The sequence below is a fragment of the Gossypium raimondii genome, chromosome 13, assembly GCF_025698545.1.
Source record: "Gossypium raimondii isolate GPD5lz chromosome 13, ASM2569854v1, whole genome shotgun sequence".
Lineage (NCBI taxonomy): Eukaryota > Viridiplantae > Streptophyta > Magnoliopsida > Malvales > Malvaceae > Gossypium > Gossypium raimondii.
Window position 1 is genome coordinate 53,413,219 of NC_068577.1, and position 9,319 is coordinate 53,422,537.

The 9,319-nt window shown below is 32.7% G+C and overlaps 1 protein-coding gene across 1 annotated transcript; it reads right to left on the bottom strand.

Annotated features, from left to right (window-relative positions):
* Window positions 1–3,473: 3,473 nt before the first annotated feature.
* On the bottom strand, window positions 3,474–7,839 carry LOC105783309 (pectin acetylesterase 12). The gene is made up of 12 exons (XM_012608695.2): window positions 7,237–7,839; window positions 6,559–6,641; window positions 6,326–6,455; window positions 6,150–6,223; window positions 5,451–5,537; window positions 5,151–5,275; window positions 4,993–5,053; window positions 4,778–4,831; window positions 4,612–4,689; window positions 4,359–4,464; window positions 4,120–4,265; window positions 3,474–3,959 (listed from the first exon to the last, which is right to left on the bottom strand). Exons 1-12 carry the CDS (start codon window positions 7,421–7,423, stop codon window positions 3,852–3,854), a joined length of 1,239 nt encoding a protein of 412 aa, XP_012464149.1. The 5' UTR covers window positions 7,424–7,839; the 3' UTR covers window positions 3,474–3,851.
* Window positions 7,840–9,319: the final 1,480 nt, after the last annotated feature.

Consider the following 9,319-nt stretch of genomic DNA (forward strand, 5'->3'; position numbering starts at 1 on the left):
GTAAGAAGTCCAGCAAAAGTTGAAAACGCTACTGTTGTCTGCGGCTGCTTCTGACCTCCATTTCACTGCGGTTATTTGAATCCAACTGAATCAATCGATTAGATTAACTGAGTAAAAAATAAATTAGAGTATCGATTTAAAAAGTGACTTTAAATTAGTTAGATTGAGAACTAGTACAAATTGGTTGAAGCAATTAAAAAAGCAATTGAATCGGCTAAAAATTGATTGAACCAATTGAACTAAATTTTTTTATTTTCTAATGATTTTTTATCAGATTGACAAACTGATAACTTAACCAGTTCAATCATTGATTCAATCTAAAAAACATTGTTGAGATAACTTTTTTCTAAAACATTTATATAGATTTTTAAATAACTTCAATTTTTTGTCACAATCTACTATATATGTAGATTTGTTAGGGGTTAATTCACTATTATCATTTTAAGTAGGGTTAAAAGAGATCTTTAAATTAACTCCATGTGATGGCCTGATAGTTAAGGATATTCATTGCTCTAGGTGTGGCCTATGGTCAAGGGTGTTCTTGAAATTTTCTTTTTCAATTCCAAACAAAAAATTTTATTTGCAGAACCATAAAACCTTTAATAATATAAACTTCGGTAAATATTAATGGTATTTTTTAAACAGTAAATGTTAACTCGTTGGCCTTATTTGATTCTTTTCAGTAATATAATGACTAAATTGATCCATTTAATAGTAAAGAAACTGATTTAATCAAGTCCTTATAATAGAGGGACCTCTCAAATACATTCATCCTTTTAAGTAGTGTCTAAATTTATTCAATATACTCATATATTAATGGTCAAACTCTGTTATTAGATCTTGTACTTTGCCTAAGTTGTGAATTTAGTACATATATTGTAATTTGATAAAATTAGTGTGTGCGCTTTTCGAATTGGTTAATTTTAGACGGTACACTTCCGAATTGCAATTAAATTTGTTTGGTTAAATTTTACTATTAATCCTATATTATGCATAAAGTTGTAGATTTAATATATATTCTTCAACTATTCTTAGTCCTATATTTGCTATTAGTTACCGAGCAGCTGGTCGTGAGAACGGAATTTACCATTACTTTCTTTCGCTAATCTGGGCTTCCATTTTCAAACCCTACGTTTTGCTTTGGCTTGGATTTTTTTTTTTTTTTTTATAATGGTTGGGTTTTATGGGTCTTTTTCTGAAATCATTTTGGAATTGAATTTATGTGAAGTCTAGCTTGCTGCTTATTTGGTACCCTTGTGGAGTGGAACGGGTGCATTATTGCTTTCAGCCTAGGTTTTGCTGGAGAAGTGAATTAGATCACACGTGAAATCGTTTCCAGATCTTAACATCTTTATGCTTTCTAGTAACTTGTCCGATCTAAATACCGATCACTGTAAGGTATAAAGTTGAGTCAATCCCACTCAGTCAAGGCTTAAATCTTTTAACTTTTCTCCATTTTCACCAAGGTTCCCTGCTCAAACAAAGAACAAAAATGAAAATAAAAAAGCATTCATCATATTCAGCACTCCATGGTCATATGCAAGCCATGACAGTACACATCAAGAGAAAAAAGAGAAAGAAACACAGATGATGGGTATTACAGAACATGAACAGATCAATCTCAGAGATGGATCTTGGGATGCATGCAGCAGCAGCAGCAGAGACTTTAGGAGGAGGAGGAACACTAGGAAACCAGTGGCATGGGTGGAGTAGGCAAGACATAAACCAGCCTTCTTCTTTGTTTGTTTCCAAAAGACTGAAACAGCCCATTGTCTTACCCCCTCACCCATCCCACGAGCTTCCTAGAATCCTAAGCTCCTTCTCCATCGTCTCTCCATCAAACTACCAAATCGGCTAACACCCATACTTCTTCCCTTCAATCCCACAACCTACTATATATATAATCTAGCGCTGGCAACAAATTAAACCCTACATACCTTTTATTTTGATCCCTTGGGCCTGCCTATTCCTTTGTTTATCAAGTTGGGCTCCCAAATGAAATCAGCAGCAATACAAGATCATGTAAGTGTGACGGGTCGTGGATTAAAGCCCATGATCATTACGCACAGAACATTTGATGGAGGTCAATTTATTAAATGTGGCTCATTTGATTCATGAAAATTGGTTCCACTCATGAAATCTCTAAAGAAACTCATCTACTTGAAGCCTTGGTGGCTCAGTGAAACACCCCGATCGAACTAGAGTTATCAAGGTAAATCTTAAATGAATAAGATTGTATAGCGTTTAAATCTCTTAGAACTCTCAATTGTAGATAAATTTTAATCGTAATTGTTGATGTGACTCAATCTATACCGTTGATTTTGGAATAGCTCAACTATAAATAGAGGTCTCTTCCTTTATTTGTATCTATCTCATCGTATTAAGTTATTAAGAATATATTGAAAGCATCTACTCAGACACGAGTAAACACTTTGTATGTATTTTTTTTTTTGTAGCTTTTCAACACTTTGTTACTCTCTCTCTTTCAAGTTACTTCTACTATATTTTGAATGCCTTAAAAAATTTTGTAGAGAATTCTTATCTTTCGAGTTACTTCTATTATAATTTTAGTTACATGACATAAGCATACAGAGCAACTCAGCATCATGATTCATGAGTATAGTGTCAGTCAACTTTCTATTCTCTCCTCTATTCCGTATCATAATGAGTACGCTTGCTCTCGGTTAATCTTTTTCTCCTTTATTCTTTCTCTCTTTTTTTATCAGTGAAGTAGCTTTATGCTTCTTATAAAGCAGATGCAGGACTTTAGAGAAATGTATATACAAACATTCACACAGACAAATTATATTTAACACCTTTGGCTTTTTATTCTGCATAAACTTTGTCAGCCATTGGAATATATGTTGCATATTTTGATGGACTTGCCTCTTGTCATATACTCTGCCTCAAACCTATTCAAATGTGATACTATTATTAGCTTTTTTTTTCACCTGCAAAAGAAGAATCCTTTTTTCATGCATTAATGTCTTACTTTCTTCCTTACTGCATGCTTTTCAGAGCCATTAATGATGTTAATTGGGGGAGAGGAAGAACTTAAAGTTGACTTTAATATCAGGCCCTCAATAATGCAATGCAAAAGGCAGACATGTATATAATCATTTAAAGATGGGGTAGAGAAATAACACTTCATCATTTCTACCACACAACATTATTATGGTAAAAGTGCTCTTGTAAAAGTTTTTATCTATTTATACTATTAAAAACTAATGTAAAATTTGCCCTTTAATCTGATTTAGTTTATCCATTTTTTTAGTAAAAAGGGCAAAATACAATCTTACTTCTAATACAAAGACCTCCATACTACTTTTACCCACCCTTCAACTAATTGGTTGCATGATTTCATTTTAATTCCAAATTAATTTGTATCTCGCATCCTTCTTCAAGCTAATCATTGGCTTGAGAGTTAAATACATAACAAATCTAACACAAGGGATATTTAAATCATGTAGATCTTAGCCAAACTTGGATTTTAATTGAATATCAATAAGGGATTTTAATATGACTAACAAATATCCAAGTCAAATGAAACAACACATAGTAAGAAACAATATGACTAACAAATATCAATGGGGGGAATATAATAGCTAACAAGTACGAACATGCATCATCAAACATTAACTTTTAGCAGCGTAGATGAATAAACCAACAGCAACAATAATGAGCTATGCTATTTTGCAGAGACATCGCAGTTGGGAGATTTGCTGATTGCATTCGCATTTCCTCAGCAACCTTCCTCTACTTCTTATTGTTTTGTGTTTAATTTTCATTGAATTGCGTGCTCGAACCATTCGAGCTAACCATGCTTGCTACCTGTAACTCAACCAAATAAATCATCTGAAAACCAGATTGTGGCAAGTTTTGTCGCAAGGATACGGACAATCAACGACCTTCACTGCGGTTCTGTCGAAATACCAATCTCCAACGGCTATAGCGATTGGCTGCCACATTATCAATTGCATAGTCATTACATATCCTCCTAGATAAATGCTTTAATATACCACAACAAACAAATTCGAATCACTACGATCAAAACACCTTCGTAACTTTCGTGTTACGTAAATTTCATGAAATGTGAAAGGAAATGTTTTTTAGACATACCTTGTTTCTAATTTCAGGAGAATTATCAGCAAACCATGTGTCTTGCCTTTCTGATTGGCAGTGAGCAAAACATGAATTTATAAATAATCCATTCTCTCTCGACATTGAGAACCCTTTTATAGCATTAAGCATCTGTGTCCGGAAGCCTGGTTCCCAATCAAACAAGAGATTTGCTTAAGCTTGCCTAAATATGATCTATCATGTAAAATGAGAAATCAATTTCACACATAGGTAATCACCTTGTAAATACCGGAGCTGAGAAGCAGAGCATTTTGCATGGTTCAATCTGCAATCATGCCAATAACCATGTGGATCTGCCGATGGTGGAGCAATACTGGATTGAATCTGATTTCAATAAAGGAAACCAATTAATTTGTCTAGTTTTCTTAATCAAGTTTGTACAGCTCTCTAACGAGAGCACACCAATATTATATATCATCATGTCCTAATTTATAAATTGATAATGCTATTCTGCAGGACAAGGACCATTACCTGCCATGAATCATACGCTGCGTTAAGAATAAACAGTGGAGTCCGGATGTGGTTGATTACATTTTGAGGAAAGAAACACTGAAATAAGGAAGTTTCATGTGTCAAATTCACATGATGATTCTTGTCAATCACTTAAAAGCAAAAAAGCAAGAAAATGGATACATACAGAAGTTGGATCGAGGTGGTTGGTGCATATACGCGGCAGGTTATGTTGCACGCCCTGTGATATCAACAAAATACAAGATTTGAGCATTAAATAATCAAACTGTTTTCCCAGTCTTAAATTATTTATAGCTTGTTTTGTATGTCTGCATGTGCTGTTCATCAAACCCTTTGGCACCAATAGGAAAAAAGTGAGAATAAAACTTATAAATCTCGAACCTGCAAGCCAACCACGCCGCTGTATAAACTCCTAATTGTGTGACCACCAGAGACATCAACCCTATAGTCCAGAGAGAACATAATGAATATATATTAAGAACCGAGGAACTGTCTTACTGGTGCTTAAAACAAGACCCTAAAACGATAACGTTACTTACGCATCAAGGAATAGACCAGCATCACTAAGGCATTTAACTCTTGTGGTTCTTGGAAACAAGCCTCTAAACTCGTCACAGTGTAAAATTGCTGCCAGACCCCCAGCAGAACACCCCGAAAGAAGAGCCTGAAATTTTAATTGTTCTTTTTTACAACAAAAAATAAATACGAAAACGCGGTGAGGCATAGCCTAATGGCTAATTTTTGCCATACTTTAACCTCCAAACATATGAAAATAGAAACAAACATATAGGAAAGTAACTCTTTTTGAAAGAAAGTTACAATCTTAAATAAAAGCAAACCTGATTTGCATAGCGCATTCCTTTTGACATTAAATCTTCCATTGCAGCTAACCATATACGTTGGCCTCTAAATTGCAATTGTGCACCCTAAACATAGAGTAGCCTAATCTTTAAAATATCATAAAGAAGAATAAATCCAACAATAACCTCACAAAAGTAGATGCATGTCCAAACATCTACAAAGAATATGGAGTCAATTATTTGAATCACATGGAAACAATAGCTAAAATCCAAAAGTGATGCAATTTATATCCGTCCATGAGTCTACTATTTTCTTATAGAAAACATAAGACTCCAAATAAGCTTTAAAAGCAAAACAAACACTGACTAGCAGATAAAATGTTTCCAAGACAGTCATAATAATAAAATTAACAACAAAAGACAGGTAAATATAGCTTATAAGACACTGAACTTCTGACTTCTGAGTAAGTGAAAATGGCTTTCCAAGGTCATAATTTGGCTGTCAGTGGTGACTTAAGGTCCCACTTTTCTTTTATATGGCTTCATCTTATTAAATCCACATAGAAATCAAAACTGACATTCAACAGTTGACACCAAATTCAAGAAATTCGGTTTCTACTTGTAGAGGGTTTAAGAGTGAATTTTCCAAAATACCAAAAGTCCAATTGGAGTACTCTGTTATTGATTTGCTATGGACTCAGTCTTTAGTTACTGGTTAAAACCAAATATGCAGACTACCTTATTTTCGCTGTCCCCAGTAAAAGAGGCACCGTCACAATAACGAAGCTTTACTCGGTTCCAATTGAAAAAGTCTGCAATTTTAATAACAACATAAGATGATGATCAGGAATGGTAATACTTCCAGAGTTTACTTAGCATGAATGTTTTCTTGAATATAAAGATGAAGAGGAAACCTGGATTTTCTTCGGCTTTTTCACTTAATATTCCAGTAAATGGTATCTGCTTTTCCATGTAAGTAGACGATCCGCGTCTGGTCTTTTTGCGGTACACACAAGTTCTAATGTTGTTGCACCATCCTCCTCCCTGCCACAACACAATGGGCAATGTAATATTAGAATGCAATGCATCCTAGAATATATGTATAAAAATGTATATATTTCCATCATTTCTTTACTCTCTCACAGACCTCCAATTGAATGAGCCAGCTATTTGCTCCTGATCCATATCCACGGTGCCAATGATACCCCGGTAAGGTTCCATCCAGACACACTGAATAATTTGAAGACGGAAATAGAAACACTTAAATTAGGACAAAATGCCAAGATAGTTTCAGTAGGCTAAAACTTCATTAATTCTCAGTATATGCGTGCGCAAAAAGTGATTTGCAGGCTGAAGAAGATGAAGGCAGCAGATGAAATCATTACGAAAAAAAAGGACCTTTACAGAAGATTATGAGGAGAATGCAGATTGACAAAATTTAATCATAGTTATCATTACAAGTAGAATCATAATGCCAATATAATATAAAATCAGAAATGGGAAAATACAAGTTATAATGCAGTTGGAACAACAATCACAGGCTGAAGATCTGATGTCTTTTCTTAATAATTAAATATTACTAACTGTTTTTTCCCCCTAAAACTATATTGGTAAAGTATAATAGAAGTAAACAATAAATAAACATGGCAAAAGAAAAAGGTTGCAGAAGCAAACTTCAATTAACAAATAAAACTCCATAGCTGAAACATAACAAGCATAATGCTAAATTATTAGTGTTATTTTTACAAAACCTGTTTTTTTTTAAGGCAAAAAAAAAATCTAAATCTGGAGTAAAATATAAAGAAATAAATAGTTGGAAATGTACCAGCTCCTTTAGCACCAGCAGTATGAATAAGAGTGAGTCCAACCATGAGAGGATTATAATTGATTTTAGAGACTCCATATTCCAAAGACTCGATAAGAGACAGCTCAGTTTCATTAAAATCAAAGAAGGCAGTAACCAGTTGAGCAAAAGCAAATGGTAAAACAACCCAAACCCACAAAAGCTTCATCTTTGCTTTTTCCTTCTGCTTCCCAAATGTAAAGAGAGAGAAAGAAAGAAGAAGGAAAAAGAAAAGAAACCCAAAGCTTGAAACTTGAAGATGCTTTCCTAGATGTACCGGAAATGCCAAATGGAATCTAAGAGTAGAGCTTAATTTAGAAGAGTAATAATAAATAAATAAATAAAAAGGGACATTTATTGTAGTTAAATTAGATTTAGAAATATTGCTCTTTTTAAAGAAGTAACTGAAGGACCAGATGAAAACAGTTTATACATACATACATATGTGTGTGTGCGTGTGTGTGTGAAGCAGGCGCAGCAGCAAGCAAGTAGATTTGCAAATTGAAGGAGCTGTTTAAGGGATATTGATTGGAGAGAGAGTGAGATGCAAAATGCAAGGCAAAGGGGACACCTACTACACTGCACTATAGTGTTTGTTTTGCCGGGCTTTTTTCGAGATCATATGTATAATTATAGGTTAAATTGTTTGTGAGGTCCCTGTATTATAAGTATTGGATCAAATTAATCCTTTTATCATGAAATACCTACACCACTAAAAAAAATTAAATAAGTTCAAACGTTAACAGAGTTGACATTTGATAAGGCTGATATTTTGAATTACCTATCCTAATTCTGTTCAGCTCTATTCAATTCTTCTTTTCTTTCATATTAATTTTTATTTTAAATTTTAGATTTTTTTGACAATTTGAGCTTTAATTTATGGCATTTATATATTATTTGATACAATTTCAAAGTCTTTTCATAAATATATTTTTAAAAATATTCTTTTAAGAACTTCTAAATCATTTTCACTATTTTAAATATAAAATATGTATTTATATATAATAAAAAATTTATGTTCGATTTAGTAATCACAATTTTAAATTTGCATTCAATAAACCATTTAAACACTTTGGCTTGAGTCGGTCTTTAAGTTTTTAGTTTTTCTTGCTCAACCCTAGCATTTATGGTATAAAAATATCTTGATTTTTTTCAATTTCATTCATTCTAAATAAAAGATTTTATTTATAAAACCATAAAATATTTAAAATTTTAACTTTTTTAAATAACAAAATAATTATTTTTAATAATACAATAATTAAATTATTCCATTTAATAATATAAGGATTAATTTTATCAAAATCCTATAATAGAAGGATGCATTCACCTATAATTACACTACTATTATAATTAAATATAATACTGCTCTTGGAGAAGCAGCAGCAGAAGAGGGAGAGCGCGCATGGAATCTTTAGGAAGGCTGTGAACAGTACACCAAAACCTGACCACCGTCTGATTTTCAAGATAAAAAAGTAGATGATGATTGATGAAAGCTTAATATTGTTGTCTATTATTATATATAATAAGAATGGGCGAATCAATGAACGAATTCAAAGGAGACTATTATTATATATAAGGATTTAGATTTATGCGAATGCAGTTGTAGTAGCAGTACTGCTCTTCTGTAGTGGCATACAGACCTACACAGTTGCTTTTTTTTTTCTTTTTCCGCTTTCGATTTTCAATTTTTAGATTTTTTTTAAAATTTGTTTGTGTGACCTGCTTCCCGCTTTTGCCTTACAGTTGTGCTTTGATTTTTATACTAAAGTCACCTATAACATCATTAAATTTAGTTCACTCAAAAAAAAATATTATACTATTTATCCCTTAATTTAGCATTATTATTTTTTAAAAGTTAAAATCGATTGAGCATTAACTCGATTGACGTGAGTATTATTACTAATACAGAAGGACGTAGGTTCAAGAGCGCTGAAGCACATTATATTTCTATTTAAGGGTTGAGGAGGGACTAAAGAATAGATATGATCAGAACCTATAATGAGATTGATAAAAAAAATACAATATTATCAAATATTGAAATTTAGGGTTAAATTTATTAGTAAAA